Source organism: Pseudorca crassidens, chromosome 4 (assembly GCF_039906515.1).
Source record: "Pseudorca crassidens isolate mPseCra1 chromosome 4, mPseCra1.hap1, whole genome shotgun sequence".
NCBI lineage: Eukaryota > Metazoa > Chordata > Mammalia > Artiodactyla > Delphinidae > Pseudorca > Pseudorca crassidens.
Window position 1 is genome coordinate 72206741 of NC_090299.1, and position 24105 is coordinate 72230845.

General features: G+C 44.7%; 1 protein-coding gene across 2 annotated transcripts in view; it reads right to left on the bottom strand.

Moving 5' to 3' along the window:
• USP46 (ubiquitin specific peptidase 46) overlaps nucleotides 1-13367 on the bottom strand; it is a 62854-nt gene extending 49487 nt beyond the window's left edge. Inside the window, exon 1 of one of the 2 annotated variants that reach the window (XM_067735950.1) lies at nucleotides 13195-13367. In XM_067735950.1, coding sequence (XP_067592051.1) covers nucleotides 13195-13230 — 36 coding nt within the window. In that variant the 5' untranslated portion in view covers nucleotides 13231-13367. Of the gene's footprint in view, nucleotides 1-10633; nucleotides 10744-13194 lie in introns of those variants that run through there. The other variant, XM_067735951.1, reaches the window with a different exon arrangement.
• Between the last annotated feature and the right edge of the window lie 10738 nt (nucleotides 13368-24105).

The window sequence follows — 24105 nt, forward strand, 5'->3', positions numbered from 1 at the left end:
AGAAAAGAGAGGTAGCAGGAGGTCTTCACAGCGGTACTGCTCAAAGCATTATTGCTCTGCCCGGGAGCAAAGTTCAGAAACTGAAAACATGTACAATGAATGGACCGGGTGAGTTTGCACCTGTAGAGTTTGGTAATAAAACAACTGGACCCGGTGTTTTAAGCAACTTTGAGGTTTCTATTCCATTTTGCAATTAATGTTCTATTGTATTTTACAAAAGTATTAGTCTGTGACAGATTGAAAATAAAAATAAAACTGGTCCTTCCCTACAGACTTTGAAAATAATTGCCAACAGCAAAACAGTTAAATGAAATTGAGCTTGTTTTCTGAAATGTGTGAAGAGCTGCTCAAGCTCACTTCTAATATGATAAATGCAAACTAAAAATATACCGAGACACCATTTTCTCCCCCCACTGGCAAAGATAAAAAAGCTTTTGGAGAGCACCCGACTTTGGCAAGGCTGTGGGCTACGAGAGTCACACATATTGAGAGTGGAGGGCAATCTGGCAGTTACAAATGCATCGAAGTTACAAATGCAGATCCATTTCTAGGAAGTCAGCTGACAAGATACACCCCAAAGTATGCAAAATGATGTAGGGACAAAGTTGTTCCCTGCAGCCTTGTTTGTAAAAAACCGAAGACTGGAACACTACCTTCAAGCCCATCAGTTGGGGGCTAGTTAAGTGAATTCAATATGTTCAGGCAACTGAATACTCTGCGGCCATAAAAAAAGAATGAGGATGCTCTGTACTTACTAGCACAGACCCAACCCCAAGACACAAAAAGCAAAGGGCAGATCAAGACTGTTCAGTATATGCTACAAGCACTGTTTGTGTTTTTAAAAACTAGGAGAGAAATATAAACATTCTTGCTTGGGTATGCATAAGATACCTCTGAAGAGAAGCAGAAGAAACAGCAAATACTGCTGGATGCCAGAGACAAGAATTGGATGGTGGGTATAATTGCAACATACATCCTTTTGTACAATCTAAAATTTCTACCATGTAACTCATATTCACCTTTTCAAAAACTTTCTTTAAAAATTCTTTTAAAAAAGGAAGAAACTGAGCTTAGTCGCCTCACGTGTTTTTGTTAGGAATACCTAAGTGTACACCAGATAACACAAGAGGGTATGTTTATGCTTATCAGATGACTGAAAATCGTTTACCACATGATGTGCCCTCATTACCAGGAAAGGAAAAACACAGTATCCTGACTAATGATTACAGAAGCTTTGCCACACACCCTCAGTGCTGCGCCTTCCAACATCTCAGTCGGAAATCACAGCTTCTTCCTCCTTTTGTCCGCTCCACGCACTTCCCCTCCCCGGGCTTGTCTCAGATTGGAAGCCACGGTGAGCTTACAACATGCTGGCTCACCTTCTCAGCACTGCTCACCAGGAGGAATGGCTCTCATACAGACCCAGAGACCTAAACTCACCTGCCCAAAGCCACAAAAGTGACAAAGTGGCAGGATCGAGATTGGAACCCGGGACCTCGGATCCCGAGATCGGGGCTCTTTCCACTACAGCCTTTGGACTCCTTTGCTAGTGGGAAGGAGGGGGCTCTAGAAGAAAACTGCAATAAAATGGCCAGGCACCGGGCTAAGCGCTAGACACAAATGATTCCACTTACGCCCCACAATGCCCCAGGGAGGGAAGTTCTCTCATCACCCACGTGCCATGGATGAGCAGCAGAGTCTCTGAGAGGGTGGATGATGGCCAGCTCTCACATCCAACCAACCGGATCCCATCCACAGGCTGACCTGCCTCGGGGGGGAAGCTCACCAGCCTGCCATCCGCAAACCAGTTTAACAGGGCTCCTCCAAGAGCCAGTTAGGCGAACCACCATAAAGAACCTCTTATCTGAGCCGATGTCTCCTGAACTACAGACCATGAATGCCCAAGGGAGGGGAGATAATCTTAGGTGGCACGAATATGAACATTTTTAACTTTAGCAACTACGCTTTTGATATGTATTTAAAAGGCACATAACCAGCTCATCAAACCCATTACCTCACAGATGTCATAGCACAGAATGAGGCCAAATTAAAAGAAGCTGAGCAGACTTAAGGACAACTACTAAATAAATAAGTTCAGGTGGTTCTGAGATATAATGAAAAGCGTGGAGGACAACAAACTGACACTTGAGAATCACTGGTCTAACGAAGTGGATGCAGTCCATGGCTTTTCTCTAGAGGAAGAGAAGCTTGGGAATACCCCAGCACACAATACACACGAGTTCTAAACGTCACTTTACTTGTATTTATTTTATTTTCATCCGCCCTCCACTCTCCACACCAGCCGGCCTCTCTCAGATGGACGAGGCAGGACCCCAGTTACCAAAGCATCCTGAAAACTTGTACCTAAATGACAGTGTCCTGTGGTGGCTTAACCTTGGGTTGACCACAGGCCTAGTTTGCCCTGAATAGCTCTGATTACACCTATAGATCAATGAGTATCAAATAATTAGTTTGAGCGTGCCCCCTCTCACTTTAAGTGTCTGACCTGGGGAAGAAATTGGAGAGCTGACTGGGAGAGATGTGACCTCATTCTAGCCCTTCACACTCAAGAAACAGTGAGAAGGGACACCCACTTCCTCAGCACCCGCAGTCAGAACCGCACCATCTGATGAATTTTGCCTCTGCTCTTGCCCAACCTCCTTCCCCAATCCTATTTTTCCCAAAATGCCCACTAAATGTAGATGGCAGGTCAAGATGAAAGGATCCCATTGGCTCCTGCAATACCAACAGCTCTGTGCTTTGAACAAACTGAAGGAAAATGTTCATTCGCTAAAAGAGAATTATGAAAAAGTAATATGCGTGAGGGCATCACAGCTCACAAAACGCTTCCGCAGGCAAGATATCCTTTGATTCTCAAAAAAAAAGCAGTGAGGAGGCTATTTCATCATGCCATTTTGTGTTGTAAAGAGATGGGGAAACAGGCCCTGAGATTTACCAAGCAGGATTTTAAACCCCAAACTGCTCTACTTTAGAGCTGTATGGAAAAAAGAAATTGTTTTCCTTTTCTCCCTAGGGTCTTAAGTGTGCTCCCCAAACCAGGAGCATCTGGTCACGAGAGAGGATGCTAGAAAGGCAAAATCTCAGCCCCACTCCTAACCTACTGAATCAGAATCTGCATTTTAACGAGATCCCCAGGTAACTCCTGCAGACAAGACAATTTGAGGAGGGATTTCCCTGGCGGTCCAATAGTTATGACTCCATGCTTCCACTGCAGGGGGCACGGGTTTGATCCCTGGCCAGGGAACTAAGATCCCGCATGCTGCACGGCATGACAGGGGAAAAAATAAATAAATAAAAAAGACAAGACAATTTGAGGAGCACTGCTTTACTGCAAAGCAATCCTTCCATTCTCCCATGCTGCATCTCTTCATTCATTTATCCAATAATTATTTACTGTGAATCTACCACACTGTGCTGAATGCTGGGAAATCCCCAGTGAATAAGATAAACGTAGCTCCTGCCCTCATGGGGTTGCCAGTCTAACACCTTTGAAAAAAGGTTGGTTTTTTTCAACCTTGGGTGCTGATCAGAATCAAGGGTGGCACTTAAGGAAAAAATGCAGGTGCCTAAAACCCACTCCAGACCTACCTACACCTCCATACAGTCAGAAACTGAGGCTGAAGCCCTAGATGCTGCTTCTCAGACAAGCTCCAATTCATGCAACCACTGTGGAGAACAATTTGACAATACCTAGGGAAGCTGCGGGCGAGCATATCCTAAGAGCAGCATTTCCACTTCCAGGACTATATCCTGGAGAAATGGAGGCATGTGTGCAAAGAAGACAGGAACAAGAACATTCACTGCAGCACTGTTTCCAGACAGAATATTCTGGAAACTATCCAACTGTCCCTAAATAAGGGAATCAATAGGTAAACCATTGTGAAGTCAAAAAATACTGTTAAAGAGCCCTTAGAATGAATAAAGAGAAAATAAATAGATGTATATGTGCCAACATATTCTCGAATATAATTGTTGAGTGAAAAAAGATAGTCACAAAGGCTATACAGTTGTACACACACAGATATACTGCTTACGGATTCAAAAACAGAAGTATAAAGACATGCATGGTAAACACATACCATCTTCAGGAAAATGGTCAGTTCTAGGAGGAGGGGATAGGAAAGAGATAGGGGTGGTTAGTGGTTTTTTTAAGGTAGCATATCTAAAAAATGATCTTAACCAAATATGATTAATGTATAAGTCCGTTAAATCTGAAGGGTTGGCGTTTGGGTATATAACATATATTAAATTACATTCTTTTTTTCCATACTTTTTTGGGTGCTAATGTTTTGTGAGTTAACTTCTTTAAAATTACTTTCAAAAGCTTCACAGGGGATGTGATATATAGCCAGGGTTGGGAATCCCTGTTATAGGAACATAAAGCAATAAAACTCTACTATTTAATATCAGGAAATACATCTACAGAATGGCAACGATCTATAGCTCTTGAAGTTAAATTACTACCTTAAATAATTTTATATAGATTTTAAAAAAAACCTTCACATGGCAGATAATTTCTATAGGCTATATATTTTTTTTAGGAGGCCAAGGTTATTACCCAAGGAAAGCAACATTTCTCAAACTGTGATCCTTAGCTCACCTGCAACAGAAGGAAGCGGGAGTGAGTAGAGGAGGGAATATTTATTAAAATGCAGATTCCAGGTTTCCTGCCTTAGACCTACGTAATCAAAATCTCTGAGGGCAGAAGCCCAGAGGCTGAATTTTTAATAAAAGAATGCACCTGTGGGCACAATTCTTTCGTACACCGAAGAACCACTCAAGTATATTCTTTAAGTTAATGTTACTCATATTTTTAAAACCATACGTGTCTGCGTTCAATAAGGTGACATTCATCATACTCTGAAAATTAAAATAAAGCACAGGGAATGTTTTCCAAATACTTGAGATCATAATTCCACAAGTACATTCAAGCAGATCCCGATAAAAACTGGTTTCCTGCACAGTGTATCTAACCTGAAGGACAAAGAAATGTATTTCAGGAAGAACACTAACTTCACGTTGCCCTTCTAACAGAACTTCAAAAAGCAACTGGGTGAGCAAAGCTCCACAGGTCCAGCCCTGCTGCTGTTCTCACCGGAAGAGGCCCCAGACACGATTTTCACCAAAGCCAAATTCGATTAAACAGGGCATGAACGATGTAACTTGAACTGAGGCCTGGCTAGCACAGTAAAAGATCCCACATTTCCTCTCAACACTCAAGACTATCTTCTCCATTCTAGTCTATAATCCTTTTGCTACATTTTCCCCACCTTGTTATCATGTCCTCAGCCTCTATCTTCCATTCCATCCTTATCTTGCTTGACTTTTTCTTTGGTCTCCCTGATGCTCCCCTTCATTTTCCTTTTCCCTACGTGCAGACAAAACCAACACCGCAATCCTGACTTTCAAGCCCTAGAAAACTGCTCTCGAGCCCCTGGATTCGAGCCCCTGGATTTAAAACAACCCAGGGCTTCCCTGGGGGCGCAGTGGTTAAGAATCCACCTGCCAATGCAGGGGTTTGAGCCCTGGGCCGGGAAGATCCCACATGCTATGGAGCATCTAAGCCCGTGTGCCACAACTACTGAGCCCGAGCACCACAGCTACTGAAGCCAGCACACCTAGAGCCCGTGCTCCGCAACAAGGGAAGCCGCCGCAATGAGAAGCCCGTGCACCACAACGAAAAGTAGCCCCCGCTCTCAGCAACTAGAGAAGGCCCGCGCGCAGCAACAAGGACCCAACACAGCCAAAAATAAATAAATAAAAATTTAAAAAATAATAATAATAAAACAACCCAGCACAGGGACTTCTCTCGAGGTCCAGTGGTTAGGACTCGGTGTTCCCACCGCCAGGAGCCCAGGTTCAATCCCTGGTCAGGGAACTAAGATCCCACAAGCCGTGTGGTGCGGCTGAAAAAAAAAAAAAGAGAAAAAAAAAACAAACAGCACAAAGGGTGGTGGGGGGGGATAAATTAGGAGTTTGGGGTTAACATATACACACTACTGTATATAAAATAGATCACCAAGAAGGACCTACTGTGTAGCACAGGGAACTCTACTCAATATCTTATAACAACCTATAATGGAAAAGAATCTAAAAAACAATATATATATATGTGTGTATAACTGAATCATTTTGCTGTACACCTGAAATTGACACAACATTGTAAATCAACTATACCTCAATAAAAAGTTTTTTTTTTAATAAAATTAAAAAATAAAAACAACCCAGCAGGGACGAAGGGAGAGAGTGGCATGGACATATATAACACTACCAAATGTAAAACAGATAGCTAGTGGGAAGCAGCCGCACAGCACAGGGAGATCAGCTGGGTGCTTTGTGACCACCTAGAGGGGTGGGATAGGGAGGGTGGGAGGGAGACGCAAGAGGGAGGAGATATGGGGATATATGCCTACATATAGCTGATTCACTTTGTTATACAGCATAAACTAACACACCATTGTAAAGCAATTATACTTCAATAAAGGTGTTAAAAAAAATTAATAATAAAAGAAAGAAAAAAACAACCCAGCAGGGCTTCCCTGGTGGCGCAGTGGTTGAGAGTCTGCCTGCCAATGCAGGGGACACGGGTTCGAGCCCTGGTCCAGGAAGATCCCACATGCCGTGGACCAACTAGGCCCGTGAGCCACAACTACTGAGCCTGCGCGTCCAGAGCCTGTGCTCCGCAACAAGAGAGGCTGCGACAGTGAGAGGCCCGCGCACCGCGATGAAGAGTGGCCCCCGCTCGCCGCAACTAGAGAAAGCCCTCGCACAGAAACGAAGATGCAACACAGCAAAAATTAATTAATTAATTAATAAACTCCAACCCCCAACATCTTCTTAAAAAAAAAAAAAAACCCAGCAAAATAAACACATGAAAAGATGTTCAGCCTCACTAGAAAACAAGAAATTGCAAATTTTAAACCACAAAGATATCATTTCACACCCATCAGACTGGCAAAACATTAAGTCTAACAATACTGAGTGTCTGCAAGCATGTGGAGCAACTGAAACTCCCAAACCTGCTGGCTGGAATGCAAATTGGAGAGAAATAAGGCAATATATTAGAGTCAAAGATGCCCATTTCCTTTGACCCAGCCATTTCCCTTCTAGGTATGCACCACAGAGAAACTCTAAACAGATGCACAGGGAGACAGGTTCAAAACTGTCATGGCACACACACACAAAATTCTAATGCAACAATAAAATGAATTAATATACTGTAGCACATTCATGTGATGGAATATTATACAGCAGCTAAAATAACCTAGAATTACATGTATTTGCATGGATAAACCTCAAAATCATTACTTAAACAAAAGCAAACAAATTGTTCAGCATTACAAACATGAGGAAGCAAAACTCAAATCTGGTTTAGGAAGACCTACATATCTAGTAAAGGTATAAAAACGTGATAAACACCAAATTCAGAAGAGCGGTCATTGTCTGGTGGGAAGGGCATGAGATGGGGAAAGGTTCACTTGTATTTGTAATATTTTATTTCTTCACAGGATGGAAGATACTGGGTGTTCACTCTTACCAGTCTCCGTATTTTTCTGTAGGCCTGAAATTTATCACCACCTAGAAAAAGGGTCCCAAGTCTGAGCTACTTGAGAGCATTTGGGGGTTCTGAGAGTGGAATCAGAACTTGACGGGGACTTCCCTGGTGGTCCGGTGGCTGAGACTCCGCACTCCCAACGCAGGGGGCCCGGCTTCGATCCCTGATCAGGAAGCTCGATCCCGCGTGCCGCAACCAATACCAGGCACAGCCAAATAAATACTTTTTTTTTTTAAAAAAAGAATTTGATGGGCAGGAGGAAGGTTGAACCTACAAATGGAAAGCTCAGAGAACCAACAGGGTTCCCCTCTCGCTCTTCAAACTACCCATGGCAAATAATCATTCTCAGAATCGTGGTAAAATTCCATGTAGAGGACTTACGACATCCCCAAAATTCGAAGCCACAATCCCAGAACAGAAATATTCCAAAAAGCCTTTAGTGCCGGGGTTGGTTGCTGACACAGAATTTATGTGCCTCAAGAAACGTTTCTGCTGGTTCATTTTGGGGTGGCCTATTCTCGTAAAAGATCAGCAAGGCCTTTCAAACCCTTAGACTAGCATTTGGTTCCACCACAAGTGAAGGTTTATTGTAAGAAGTTACATTAAAATACTTAGGCCAGAAAAGTTAACTAGACTAAAAGACACCATTTTTTTACATCTCTCCCAATCGATTTGCTTTGGGCTGGCTCCGTGGGTAGGCCAGAGATAAAACCACCAAGAGATACCTTTCTGATGATACCACAGAATTAAATACCATCATAAAACCTCAACTCATTCAAACTAACTAAACAGACTGGGGCAGGGGGGAGAGGGAGGGGGAAGATGTGAACTAGACAATCTTCTCTTAATTGCTCAAGAGAATCAAAACTGAAAATTACTTTCAGTTACAACCCAAACACACCAAAATTCCACATTAATGAAAAATAAATAAATAGGTTTTATTGTTTGGGTGAACTGGAACACACATAGTTGATATCCAGAAAATGGTATCACATTAATTCTAACTAAATATTGTCATTCAGCTTTGTTTTCCCTTATGATTCCAAGAAAAACAAAGAAGAATCTGTAGACCTAATTGTCAGGTCCTAACCCAACACAAACTCCTCCATATTAGATCTGAGAGGCCAGAAGAACAGAGTTTTTCTTTAAACATTAACCCATGCCACCTCAGGCTGCAATTTCTAAATCTGACAAGCATCAGTGGAGACGCTCACACATGACCTTAACCTCTCCGAGCTGACATATTAAACTCAACTTACGATTTCCAATGATCTTTGACGACGGGAAGGAGTAACAGTAATAGAGGAAGAAGCAAGTTATCTCTTCCAAATTTTGAGATTTACATATTTTTAAATAACTTTAAAAATTTTTTTCAACTATTCTCAAAACACTTGCCTCAAATAAGTAACTGACTTACCAACATAAAGTGATCTCTATAAAAATCCTCTAGCGTTGTTACAAATGTTTACTAATTTTACTTCCCCTTCATATCAAGGTGACTTCATCTATGTACAAGAATTCAAATCTGGCACGCACAGTGGTGTCCAATAATATCCTGGGGTTGTTCAATGAATGCTGAAATGGTAATATCTGGTAAATTCAATACAGTTTTAAACAAAGTAGTTAGCCCACTCAAGTCAAGACTCCAGAAACTACTACTCGCTAAGAAGTTTCTGACAACCAAAAAAATATATATCAGTTTTACAAGCTGAGGAAAAAAACTAAGGTCCCAAGAAATACAACAATTTGTCCAGAGGCACCATTAGACTCAGGCTTAGCTGGAGAGACACTCAATGGCACAGATTCCAGTTCTAAGTTACGCTGACCATAACCATGTCCTCATACCAAATAAAAAAAATAGTCAAACTTGAGTCAAATGCAAATTATATTACAGAAACATCCTGCTGTGTTCATCAGTCCACTGAATCGCTTCTGAGATTTTGTTCAACCTTTAACCCTGTGGATACCACACTGCATTGAAATTGTTTCATCTTTACCAATGTTTTACCCACAAGATAAGAAACCACTGAGCTCCTTGGGGACAGGGACTCACCTCATTCAATTAAGTACCTGCACATAATATGTGCCAACACTAACATAAAGGTCCTCAACAGATGGCCATTTTCAGGAACAAAATGTAATCTATTTGACACACAGCATTTCTTCCATGGCACAACTTACAGCGCTATTAACAAGTGAAATTAAGTTTTGATGATTTAGGCCAATTTGCATCAGTACCAGTCACATTTCTAGAGGGCACATTGGGTTTCTCCTAACAAATGCTTCCTCTTCAGAAAATTCCTCAGGCTCTTCAAACAGAAAATCTACCCCCAAAAAACCTTCCATTTGTAGGGCCATAAAAATATGTAGGAAGTTAAATCCATTGGTCTGGACAAAAGTCACAAGATTATCAACAAGGAACATTTCCTTATGCTTGGTAGCGGCTAGTACATTTTAAAAATTACAACACACCAGCCAAACAAGCTTTACTATCTCTGAACCAGACACGCTGTGTGGCTAAGCTGACAAGCCCTAAGCAAGTTGATCAAGAATCACTATGGCAGGAATTCACACGAAGTGAAATTAAAACAAATGGGAACTCGCATTAAACTGCCAATGGAATGTAAAACTTCAGTGGGGTAGGGGACAAGTGGGGGGATGTGAATATTTTCCACAACCCCTGTATCTAAAACTGGCACAAGAAGTGTGGGGAAAAGAGAAGGTGTTTATTTTTCAATCACACAAAGGATTTGCTACAAGGTTTTTCCTGCTCTGCTGGGTCCTTTCTCGTCCGCTGGATGAAACAAATCCACTTCTCAATGCTAGGTCGGTTTGTACAAGTCTTACCTAGAAGGATGATATCTTTTAACACTCTTTCTGGACACACATCAGCCTGTTTAAAATAAGCCAAATGACCTGCTTAAAAAAAAAAAAACCTGCCACTCGTTCTAACTACGACTCAGACCAGCTGGGACCAAATGGAGTTGGGAGTGGGAAGGATCAGTAAGAGCCCCAGAGAGAAATGAAACAGTGAGGAGAGACCCATAGAAAACCTACCTGGAAACAATGCATCATCAAGTGAAGAATCTAAAGAGAAGTCCAATGAAAAACGTATGTTTGATCAAGTGAAAAGACAGCAGTCTCCTCATCAGGGAGCCTCCTCTGTGGGAAGCAAGACTAGGAGGGGCCACGATGACCTGAGCAGCCTTTTATAAGGGGCGGAGTTAAGGATTCCCGTCCCAGCCTCCCTATACTGCAGTCAGCTTGGTTTGCATAAATGAACATGTGGGTTATCTTAGTGGCTGCTTCCATCAGGTACAAGAAGACATCAAACCCATTGTCCTTTAAACCACTGAAGATGACATAATAACGAGAAAGATGATGTTGATAACAACTAACACTCAATGAGTACTTGCTACATACTAGGCTCAGTAACTCATTTAATACAACAGTTCCATGAGGTAGGAACCATTATCATCCCCTTCTTATAGATAAGGAAAGTAGTACAGAGAGCAACTTGTTCAAGGACGAAAAGCTAGTATGTTAGAAGCAGGTCACTGAACCCAGGAAGTCTGACTTTAGAGCCCAAGCTCTTCATATCACTTACTCCAGGCACAGTGTCCATATAGAAACTAGAAACGTAAGACTCCCTAGTTATGAATTATTGGTTCCTCACCTCACCTGGGTGATGACCCTAAATTTGGGGCCTTTTTAGGGACTCCATATGAGATGCCAACTTTCCAGACACAGTGCTAGCCCGCTCCTCTCATGTCCTCCCTGCAGCTTGCCTCCCTGGCCAAGTTTCACTGGAAACAGGTTGTGACATTCTACTCAGGTGTGCCACCAAGAAGCCCCAACTGCACTGAGGGCCAAAAAAAAAAAAAAAAAAAGCAGGGGACTGACTTCATCTTGGGACGTGCTAGCTCTCAAGTTTCCAGCCTGCTTCAATACAGAGAGGTGTCGCCACACACAAGCAGGACAGGAACACCACCAAGAGCTTCACTGCCCTGTAAGCCCGAGGCCACCCCAGCAGGCACGAAAGAGAGTATTGGAGATGCTCTGGTTTCAGAGCTCCCCTCAGGAGCTGGTCTTAGCAGACAGAGAGATGGAGAGGAAAGGCATCATCTTTTCACTGCACCAAGCGACATTAATGCCACTCGACAGGAAGGAGCAGAAGACCTGTCTCTGTGTGGAGAAGGAAGGAAGAGAGGAAATGTAAACGTGCCAGGAGCCACTCACCACATCTGGTCCTGCACCAGTACCTTTGCAGCTATCACTCTGGGAAGGCCCAGCAACTGCTCTGCCGACCACAGCGGTAGCCGCGTCCAACGGTGCTGAAAACTGAAGCCAGCACCAGTGGGTCTTGGTTCCACCCCTGAGCTAACACATGGCTCCCTAATGCTCCTTTCCCATGTGTTAATCTTGCAACAGAATGTGGGACAGAAGATTTATAAAGCTGGGTGATGGGGGAAGGGCAGCCAGATCACCTTACTCCCAGGCTTCTCAATCAAGCCTCCTCAGATTCCCTTTAGTGGCCTGTATTATTAGCTTCAAGGGAGGTTCCCCCAAACTGGCATTAAAAGAGCATGTGTTCCACTCAGCTGGGGGGAGGGGAGACTTGATGCGGGGCGGCGGAACCCTGGAGAGCTAAGGCAAAGCACACACTCTCTCATCCTGCACAGGAAGGCAATGCCTTACTCCAGGGGGCGAGCTGTGCTCTCCAAGGCTCTGACAAGTAGAGGTACCAGCAGGATGCACCCTGGGGACCCAAGGGCTGGAGGCTGTTCCCGCAGAAAATGAAAACGAAGGGAAAGCAATGGGAGAAACCCAAGTTAAAGTGATCACCACGTCATGGACCCAGTCCAAACTGGAGCCCAGCAAGGTCCCCTTGCGGTGTCCACGCCCACCAGTCCGCGCTTAGGTCTACAGTGGATCAGGCAGGATAATCCTGGAGACCAATTCCACGCCCCCAGCCGGCCCCACCCTTAGGGCCTCTAATTGTTACTGCCTTATAACCTTGTCCCCCTTTCACAGATGGGAAAACTGAGGCATCCAAAGCAAATGCCATGCTTTCCTAAACCAGGTAGAAGTTCACTTCCCTAACCACAATTTTGCACTTTTTTACAGCTCTATCACATTTCAGATTTCACCAGATACACCTACTGCCTCTGCAAAGTGAATCTTAAATACAGTTTAAGGAGTGAACTAAAAAATGAGATGAGGGCGGTCAGGGAGTCCGGCAGGGCTTATCTGTGGCAAGGACAGGATGGGTGCCCCCCCCCCACCAGCTTCTCCTCCAACCCGGTCCCCCGGGACGTCCGGGTTCTGCCTCCCCCCCAAGACGCTTCCACCGCAACCCGAGGGCGGAGGCGCAGCGGCTCGGCCCGGGGACCGGCAAGCGGGGTCCCCGGTCCCGGGGCCGAGAAGGGGACGGGGGGCTCGGGGCCGCGACCGGCCCGCCCTGCCCCGTGGCCGGGAACTTCTGGCGGCGCCGCGCCGCCCCCGCCGCCCCCCACCCCCACCGGCCGCCGGGCGGGCGTGCGACTCGGGTTTCCCTTTCTTCGCCTCGCCGCGCCTGGGGCGCGACCCCCGAGGCGGCGGCGGTGGCGGCCACTCACCATATTACAGATGGAGGCGATGTTTCGGACAGTCATTAGTCTAAAGGTTACAGCGATCCCGCACCGCCATCTTTATAAGGTGAAAACAGAACCGGCCATGGTGAAGCGCTCGCGGGGAGGCCGGGCGCGGCGGCGGCGGCGGCGGGGAGGCGGCCTGGGGTCCGGCTTTCAGTTTGGCTGGGAGAGGGAGGCCGGGAGGGAGGAGAGGAGGAGGGGAGGGCGGGGAAGGCGGGAGGCGGGAGGGAGAGCGGAGGGGCGGGGAGTGGCGGAGCGAGGGAGCCTGGGCCGCGGCCGGCGGCGCCGGGAGGAGGGGCGGTCCGAGCGCCGCGTGCAGCCCGCGCCCCGAGCGCTCCCGCCGCGCGCCCGGCCTCGACCCAACCCCGACCCGGCCCCGGCACGGGTCCCCGCGGCTGCTCCTCCCTCCTCCGCCCGCCCGCGCCCCCGGCCACCCCGGCTCGGCCTTTTTTCTTTTTCTCTTCTGATGTCCTGCTTCACTCTGAACGGGTTGGAATGCGCGGCCAGGCCTTCGCTCGCGCGGCTGCCGCAGGTCCCCCGCGCGGACCCCGACGCGTCGGCGGCCTCCTCCGGCCCGCGGCACCGCCCGGGAAGCAGGGACCACGCCCGCGTGGGGTGTCGGCCGGCGGAAAGGGCTGCCCTCGGGCCGGGGAAGCGGGGCACGTCGCCGGGGACAGGGGGCCGCTTTCGATCATTTGTTCTTCTTTCCTGCCGCGCGGCCCCCAGCAGCCCCGGGTTTTTATGTTTGGGCGAGTGGAGGAGGCAAGGGGTAGGGGTGACTACATCCAACTTTTCGTTTCTCCCCGGGGCTCCAGCCAAATGGCACCCGCGGGGACCCAAGAAATAAATGGGGTCAGGACACGGGAGTGTCCAGAGCCCTGGACAGTGCGGGCCGGCTGCCTGATCGAGGGCGCCGGGAGGGGACAGGAATCTGGGTCTGAGGGGAAGCCAGCCACGGCGCGCTCGGCCAGTTTGTGACATTAGCAGGTACAAAGGGAAAGTCTCGGTTCTGGACAAGGACTAGGGACGGTCCAAGGAGCGATTTGAATCTAGAAAGAACGGAAACCAAACTTTTCCGCGTCTTCTAGAAATACCTACCTCTCATGCGGGCACCCAACCTCTTTAGGTTTTGAGAAGGGTCATTGTATCGGCTTATACACATTTCCCGCATAAAAGGTCGTGGGTTTTGACTCAAAGCGCGAATCCACACCATTTAGCAGATATGTTCCTGTGAAGTGGAGGAGCCCATTTCCGAAGGTGTGAAACAATTCTCATACAAGGTTGCAATTCAGTGCTTTCAACAGAGAAGTTGTACAAGCGCAACGCATGATAATTCTTAAACCAATATATTTAATGACAGATCGAATTAGAGGAGAAGTTAATATAATTGAAGATAGCTTTTATCTAACCAAGAGGAACGTACTGGGAAAATAGCACGCTTCCTGTCCTCCATTATCTATTTAGTGTTAGGCATTGTAAGATTTGAGAACCATCGATTGCTAACATCCCTAGGACCTGGGATGGAAATAAGACAAACAACAGCGACTCAAGTTTCCTTGGGGTCATCTTGGCTCTGTATACTTAATGGATTTAAGGAATAAATTCCTGCTTATGTTGAGTCATTCTGCCTACATCTTATTTCCAAACAGATCCTGAGGATGATGAGAGCTCGCTTTAATTTTTTGCCATTGTCATTCATGATGCTCTTTACATTCATAATCTTCAGGCACCAACATAATCATCAGGTAATAGATGCTATTATAATCGCCTTTTGTAGATCAGTAAAATAAGGCTTAGGGTATCAAGTATCCTACCTCAATCATGTTCACCAAATGTTACAACTGAAGTTAGTGTGCTAATCTGGCTAAGCACCTTAAAGAGAGGAGAAGGCAGCAAAACAGACACCTGGAAAGGTTTAAATACTTGAGGAAAGTCATAAAACAAGTTCAGGAGCAACCTCAAGGCTAAAACTCAGGCCTTGGGACTCAATTTCACAGACATTCCACTATGAAGGCATTAATCCAAAACCTTAAATGATATGGAAATTTTATACCATAATAGAGTTCAGTATTTCTGCCAACATTGGCATAATGGATGGCAAAGTCCACAGGATTGAAAATGCCATTGACATAATGAAAACTGAACATCACTCGATTACTGAATGCTACGTTAGCAAGGCATCCTTTGCATGCCTTTTAACAGCCTAAAGCCCAAAACTGAAGTGTCCAATATAGACAAACATCCAGATTGAAACTCAGGCAGTGAATTACAAACACAGCAAATCAATTTAACACAGCAGATCTTGTCAGACTCATGAATAATTAAATACATTTTTACACCACTACAAGGTTGGTATTCACAGATCTAAATTGGAAAAGGCATCAGTTGAAGAAGAATAATTGTAACCTCAGCCTTGTTCCGGGAGGAAACATTACTTGGAGGTGGTAAGAGGTAAAATGATGAAAATGTTGACAAGCTAATGAGAGAACTTTGAGGAAAAGTGTTCCACACATAGGGGCCAGCTGGTATAAAAGTATAGAGTTAAAACTGGGAAAAGTGGGCAAATGGAGAGACGGAACATAGGCTAGTACTAAACAGATGAAGGCACATGATCCAGGCCTGACCAATGAGAGCACCTCGTGGCCCAGCCACAATGACTGGTTCAGCTAGGAGGATGTAATATAAACTGAGCCAATGAGAGTTGGCCCTGGGTCTTTGGGGAAAGAAGTGCTCCCCTTCCTGAGTTTGCTGAGCTGATATGATAAAATCTAGAGCTGCCATCTTTCCACTTGCTGAGAATGAAGAAAAATAAAGCTGAGAAATGTAAAAGAGATCCTAACGACATCATTTATCCTGTGGCTGCCAGATCTGTATCCTGGACTCTTCAGCAACTCAAGGTGGTAAAGTCCTTGTTTTCTCTGGTAGTTCAAACTGAGTGTCTGCTGCTCACAACTGAGACAATTCTAATACACCATTGTCTCCCTATGTCCAAAATTCATCAGGTTCATTCTGAATTCATGGTGTTTCCTTTTCCTCTCTTCTCTACCCACTCCATAGATTTTTCCAGGTCTTCCTCCTCTAGATCTGCCTCCTCTGTGATGCTTCCCACCACCACCAATGAACTATATCCAGGTGTTTCCATGCTCACCCTTCTGTCATTACCAGTTTTGTGTCAGTGCCCCCTCCTGCTTCCCCTCTTTGCTTAGTTAACACCACTCAGCCTTCAGATGACTTGAGACAAGATGGGATGCCTTTGTCGTATGTTCTTACAGCACCATCAGTCTTCCCTTCACGGACCTTATATTTGTGAATATGCTTATGCCATCTAGCACACAGCATGGAGGCAGTAGATTGGGTGGTTAAAAAACGAATCCTGGATCCAGACTCTCTGGAATAGGTGTATGATCTTGGGCAAGTGTCTTAACTTCTCTATGTGGAAATTTCTGTATCCATAAGAAGAGGCCCCTTCATAGAGTGTTACTATATAGAGTACAAAAAATATGCCTGACATGCACTAACCACTACATAAGTGACACTGCTATCATTATTGTGCATGTGATCGATTGATTAATGTGTGCTTCCCAACCCTCGTTAGATGTGAAGTGAGAGAGAGGTCTGTTTTTGCTCACCATTTTACACCTAAGAAGGACACGGTGCCTTGTCCGTAAGAGCAGCCAAGAAATCAGATATTAAATATTTGGACAGTTGCCTCTCTCCAAGTGGCCTGGAAGCTCCTGGAGGGAAGGAACCTTGTCTTGTGCATTAAAAAAAATCTCATTCGGTCTCAGGCACTGTGCCTGGCACATTCGTTCCTTTCCTTTTTTTCCTCATTGCCAAATAGGTTATTGCAGCTCATGTGAGATGCAAGTGCTAGTAAACATTTGGCTGTCTCAGGGGAAAACATTTTCCTGACTGTACTTTAAAACCAAACTGGTTTCTGAGGATTATATTTCAACTCTGTGAGGAACTTTATGACAGCCTTTTCCCTTTTTCATCATGTATCAAACAAATCCTGAAGACATGCTTTGGGCCAGATGCTTGCTGTGTGAGGCGCCGGTGGTCCGAGGATAAGAGAAGGCAGTCACAGCACTCGTACTGCTCAATTTCCAATGTGAAACTGTTTATGAATGTCTTCACTACTTTTTGCACGCACTTAGTGTAAAATAAGGATAAGCTAACTTTGGAGTGAGTTCCTACAACGGGGAAACTGCATCTAAAATCATGCGTGTATTTATGCGTGGTTAAGATTCCCTAAGTCTTTGAAACAATTGGCTTATTTTGAAGTGCCGATTGAAATGCCATTGAAGGACTCAAGCTAGGTTGGAACATGATTCGATTTCTATTTAATACATTTTGATTAACTGAAAGAAGAGATGACTGTAGCTGGCTACTGTGTGGGGAAAGACGGTTGAAGGAGAGCAAAAGGGCTCTAGGGGAGGCCAGTTAGAAATCTGTGGAGAGGGAGTCCCAGAGCTGCTGCGAGCCTGGGTTTAGGTAAGGAATAGCAGTGGAAAGGGGAGAAGCAGATAGATCAAAGACATTTTTTTGGAGGTAGTTAGCTGAATTTGGTGATTTACTGGGATGAGGGACAAGGATAAGTCAAAGATGAGACCCAAGTTTCTGACTAGAATGAAAAGGAATGTCATTTTTTATAATAGGGAATGCTGGAGGAGAAGGTGCAGGTGTAGGTGGTTGAGAAGTGAACTTGGTTTCAGAGGTGTTGAGTTGGAGATAACCATGAAACACCTGAAAAGTTATATCAGGTACCACTGGGGCTCAGAAGAGATGTCTGGACTGGAGATAAACCTAAAGGTAATTAATATATAGAAGATAACAGAGGACATGTGGTTATGGATGAAATTGCCTAGGAAGAGTTTTGCCAAGGAGGTTTTCTTTTTTTATGAATTTATTTATTTATTTTTGGCTGCATTGGGTCTTCCTAGAACACAGGCTCAGTAGTTGTGGCGTGCAGGCTTACTTGCTCCGCAGCAGGTGGGATCTTCCCAGACCAGGGCTCAAACCTGTGTCCCCTGCGTTGGCAGGCGGATTCTCAGCCACTGCACCACCAGGGAAGTCCTGCCAAGGAGTTTTTTTTTTTTTTTTGTGGTACGCAGGCCTCTCACTGTTGTGGCTTCTCCCGTTGTGGAGCACAGGCTCCGGACGCGCAGGCTCAGCGGCCATGGCTCACAGGCCTAGCCGCTCCGCGGCATGTGGGATCTTCCCGGACTGGGGCACGAACCCGCGTCCCCTGCATCGGCAGGCGGACTCTCAACCACTGCGCCACCAGGGAAGCCCTGCCAAGGAGCTTTGACTGAGAATAGATAAAGGGATAGTCAGAAAGAGCTCCCCCATGCAAGATCAGACGGAGGAAGAGCAGCCAAAGAAGACTAACACAGTGCTGCTAACGTGGTAGAAGAAAAGCAAACAAACATGCAACATCGCAAACTCCAGAGTATTTTAAGATGGGAGGAGGTAGTCGAAAGTATCAAATACAGCTAAGAGATCAAAGAAGATGATTAATAATAGTAACTGTTCAATTCTTGACCAAAACTTTAACGTGCATTTAATCCTTCTGACAGCCCTATGAGGAAGGCATATATATAATCCTCATTTTAGAGAAAACTGAAGCTCAGAGAGTTTAAGTAACTTGCCCAGATTCATTTAAGCATTATTTCACCAGAACCTATTACTCAAAAGTTCTTTGAATTCTATCAAAGGCAGTTTGCATGGAACAGTTAGGATATTGGATATTAGATAATCCATATTGGAATGGATTCATAAATAAGAGGGAGGTGAGAAAACGGACTAAAGGTGTTCGGCTTTCAAGGGAAGAAGAGATAGGGAACTAGACCATTGAAGAGCTCAAAATTACCTTCATGGACTGGGTCTCTGCCTTGTTTGCAAGCGCCTCCTTTAAATCAAATATTTACATCACTCTCCATGCTTCCAGGCCTGCAGCCTCACCCTCCGATGATTATTCTTCCTTCTATTTCAAGTCCACTCACTCCTCAAAACTCCGTTCAAAGCTCACTTCCAGAGGAAGACTTCCCAGTTTCACCTTTCTTGGTAGGTTTTTATCAGAGGTCACTTTTGACGTTTCTTTAAGATTTTTTTTTTTTTTTTTTTTTTTGATGTGGACCATTTTTAAAGTCCTTATTGAATTTGTTACAACTTTGCTCCTGTTCCAAGCCTTGGCTTCCTGGCTGCAAGGCATGTGGGATTCCAGCTCCCCGGCCAGGGAGCAAACCCACACCCCCCCAGCCCCCCCCCCCCCCCCCCCCCCGCATTGGAAGGCAAAGTCTCACTCACTGGACTGCCAGGGAAGTCCCTTGATGTTTCTTTAGAAACCTGAAATGGCTGGCACAATGCTAGGTGCACACAGGAGCCTCTCAGATAACTGACAGGTTAATTCTTTACCTACAACACTTGGCTCACTTAATCAGAACCATTTTACTCACCACACTGCTTTCCTGGTGGTTTTCTCTTTCCTCCAAGTTCTGATCTGAATTATATAGAATTTACAGCCCTCATGGGTATGAGGAGGGCAGGGTTTAGAAGGTAAGTGTGTGGCAAGGAAGTTGAAGCAAATGAGCTTCCCTCATTTAGAAATAAGACTTCTAGAGAGATTTGGTCATAAAATAAGGAGAGATCTCAGCACCTTAAGGGAGGCAAGGGAATCAATGGAAGGGTTTGGTCATCTTATTTATCCCTTTTACCATAATTATTAGTACATTTGTCATCAAAATGTGAGGAGCTAGTGAATCTACAAGTAAGGCTTGGTGGAGTGCCCTTATTAGAAGGGTACGGGTCACGTCAAGGGCCCAAGAGCTTTGGAAAGGAGGAAGTACATCCATCAGATTGAGGAAATTAACGTGAGATGGCCTCCATCTTCTTAGTAGACAGGAATAGACGCTCCATCGCTCCTTAGAGGTTTTGACTGCATTGTTTACCGCCATACCCCTTAGAATAGTAAGGCACATAGAAGGCACTCAATAAATATTTGTTGAATGGGCGATTGAAAGGATAAGATTAGAAGAAGACTCTCTAGGGTAAGAGAATAGTTGTTCTAATAGCCTAATCAGATTTCGAACAGGCTTTCTTTGGGGGCATTTACATTCCTTCCATGTCCATAAACACTATTTACAATAAAGGAAAGATGTATGCCTTCTCACCAGATTATACCCTAGTATGCTCCCAGCCCATATGTGATCACTTCCATAGTTTTAACAGCCTCCCGACCACCACTGCCACCTGGTGGAAGGGCAGGGATTCACAAGTGGCACCTGGAATGAGACTTCCCTCAGGCAGCAACACCTGTAATTCTCCTTTTGTGATCATGCCCTTCTAGAAAGCTGGCAACCATGTGGTTCATCGAAAACAAGATAAGACTGTCCTGAACTCTCTCACTGTACAACTTTGTCCCCAGTGAAGGTTTAGGGTTCTACTCTTGCATTTCTTCTCAGAAAATAGGGTCAGACAGCCAAATGAAGGGTGACACTGATAAGGCCACATGAGCAGATCCTCCTACTGGTGGCTGTGGTGCTATGTACCTTGAAAAGCACTATACACATGCCAGTCATCACTCGCTGTTACCAGTGACCAAAAAGAGATAGGCTCTGAGGAGCTGACAGCTCTGAATGCTATACATACTCATTTGATAAGCCTTTCAAGCTCTGCATGAACTAGGTAAATAGATTCAAAAGTTTCAAGAGTACTAATCAATTCAAATTATTACAAGTGATTTATGCTGTTTTTGATGGAATTCTGGTTCAACTGGAACCTTTGAAACAATGATACTGTAGATGTTTCCATTTGAAGCACACTATACCCATTGCTGTTTAGACTTTATTTTTGAATAAAAAGGACAATTCAAGATAGCTTACTTATCTTCTTTTGGGGGTGGGTAATTATGAGCCATTTAGTTGAAGTCACTGTTATAAAAGAATGTTTCAGCAACAGCTATTATTGATTTCTATAGGTTATTACTAAAAGAGCTGTTGATATCATGTCTAAGCACAAAGCATGAAACCTTCCTATGTTTTTAATATTTTAACTTAAACATTCAGAAAATTTAATTTTTAATTAAAACATAAATACATGCATAAATCTTAAGTGAATTGTCACAAAACAGACACACCTGTGCACCACCACCCAGGTAAAGAAATAGAACATAACCAGCACCCTGAAGTCCTCGCCCACACTCCTCTCAACCACTATGCTCTCTCCCCCAAAGGTAACCCCTACACTGACTTCTAGATCCATAGCTTAGTTTTGCCTGAGCTTTCTGTTTGTGTTGCTATAAATAAAATCATGCAGTGTGTAGCTCTTTTTTGCCTGGCTTCTTTTGCTCAGTATTATGAGATTCAGCCATGTTGCTCAGAAAAGCTGCAGTTTGTTAGTTTTTGTTGCTGTATAGTATTGTGTTGTATGAAGGTGTCACAGTTTATATACAAATTCAACACCATCAGGTATTTGGTTTGTTTCCAGCTTGAGGCTATTACCAAAAATGCTTCTATGGGGCTTCCCTGGTGGCACAGTGGTTGGGAGTCTGCCTGCCGATGCAGGGGACGCGGGTTCGTGCCCCGGTCCGGGAAGATCCCACGTGCCGCGGAGCGGCTGGGCCCGTGGGCCGTGGCCGCTGAGCCTGCGCGTCCGGAGCCTGTGCTCCGCAACGGGAGAGGCCACAGCAGTGAGAGGCCCGCGTACCGCAAAAAACAAAACCAAAAATGCTTCTATGAACGTTCTTATATGTGTCCTTTGGTGAACATGGGCACACATTTCTGTTGGATATACATTTAGGTGTAAGTTGCTGGGCCATAGGGTAGGCATGTGTTCAAATGGGGTGATAATGCCAAACCGGTTTTTAAAGTGGTCATACTAATACTTGCAGTAGCAGAGTGTCAGAGTTCCTGTTGCTTCACATCCTACCTATACTTAATATTATCAGACTTTTTTTTTTTTCATGGTCTAAATCAGCATTGTTTTAGGTCTGTGAAGATTGAGAAGTATAAAATATAGGGACTGCCTCGACCAATTATTGCATTTGCATAATTTTTAAGTGAATGCTCTTCCCTCTTTTCAACCTGAAAAACTCCTCCTTTTCCTTCAAAATGTATCTCATCTGTCTCTGAAGGCTTCCTTGATCCCTTCCTGCAGTTAACCACTTCCACCTTTGAACCTCTTTTTTTTAAAAATTAATTATTTTATTTATTTATTTTTGGCTGCATTGGGTCTTCGTTGCGGTGCGCAGGCTTCTTTGTGGTGGCTTCTCTGTTGCGGAGCACAGGCTCTAGGTGCGTGAGCTTCAGTAGTTGTGGCACATGGGCTCAGCAGTTGTGGCTCACGGGCTCTAGAGCGCAGGCTCAGTAGTTGTGGCGCACGGGCTTAGTTGCTCTGTGTCATGTCATGTGGGATCTTCCCAGACCAGGACTCGAACCCGTGTCTCCTGCATTGGCAGGCAGATTCTTAACCAGGACTCGAACCCGTGTCTCCTGCATTGGCAGGCGGATTCTTAACCACTGCACCACCAGGGAAGTCCCTGAACCTCCTTTTCATAGCATTTATTATGTATGATGAATTTTTAAAAATCCCATTCTTATTAAGCCATTTCTTGGTGTTAGGGACTTTCTCATAGGCAGCCCCTTGCATATGGACATACTCCCTCCATCCTACATATACAAAACGTTACCTATCTTTCAAAATGTGGCAAAATATTACCAATATTAAACTTCCCCTGATCTTTTAGCTATAAAAAATTTTCCTCTTTTTGTTGATCTTTCATAATATTCTCAATCAGCGCCTCTCAAGCTTTAATGTGCATATGAATCACTGAAGGATTATCTTGTCAAAATGTAAATTATGATTAAGGCAGATTCTGCATTACTAGAGCCCAGTAATGCCAATGCTGCTGGTCTTCCGCGTGTGCTGAGGAGACAGAGGTGAAGTCCCCGTTAGTGGGGGACTACGCCGGGGGGAGGGCCCCGCGGCTGCATCTCGCGGCCCCTCGGAGCTCGCGGCGGAGGAGGAGGTGGTGGCCGGGCCCAGGCCCCAAGGCCGCCGCGCCAAGCCGCGCGGGCACCGGCAGTGACCCCCTAGCCGAGATGGGTATCCCGGGAGCGAGGCCAGAGACCTATCATACTTTTAAACTTTAGCCATTTTGGTGAGTGTGTGTGTGTGTGTGTGTGTATTTCATTGTGGTATTAAAATACTGTATTTTAATAAACAACGATTGTGTTTCCTTTTATAGCAGAACAGAGGGAACCATATATAACTTAATAATGCTCATCAAAATATTTTTGGTACTGATTCCACATCATCCTATTTCCTTTTAAGCCCATCTCAATGAGCAGTCCATGTCCCAACTAGTATAAAAATAATAACATAGATATGTGACAGGTCCATCCATTTTTTTCTAGCAAACAGAAGGATTCATCTAATATCTCCTCGAAATGAAACGAGATAGAAAAATGAATAGTCAACGACTATAAGCAGTAACAGAAAACAACCAGCTTAAAAAAAAATGAAGTTGTAGAACAATTGAATATTACAGTTAGATTCATCTAATTCAACCAACTTGGAACCAGGAGAGGTTAAATGATCAAGACCCATATCGTTTGCAGACAGAGGTAGAACTAGAATTCTAGTCCATACACCCCTGGTCTTTTATAGGATACCCAAAATTTTATTCAATGTGCTTTCTTAAGTCTAAAATTTCTCTTTAAACTCAATTTAATTTCCCAGAGTCCAGATTAATTTTGTAAGTGCACTTAGTTAACCATGAAAGAACACTCTGTCCACATGTTGTAATTATATAGCCATGCTTTCTCTCTCTGACTAATTAGAAGACAACTCAACACTGAAATCCAGTCTCAACAGAACATGCTATCTGGCTATCAC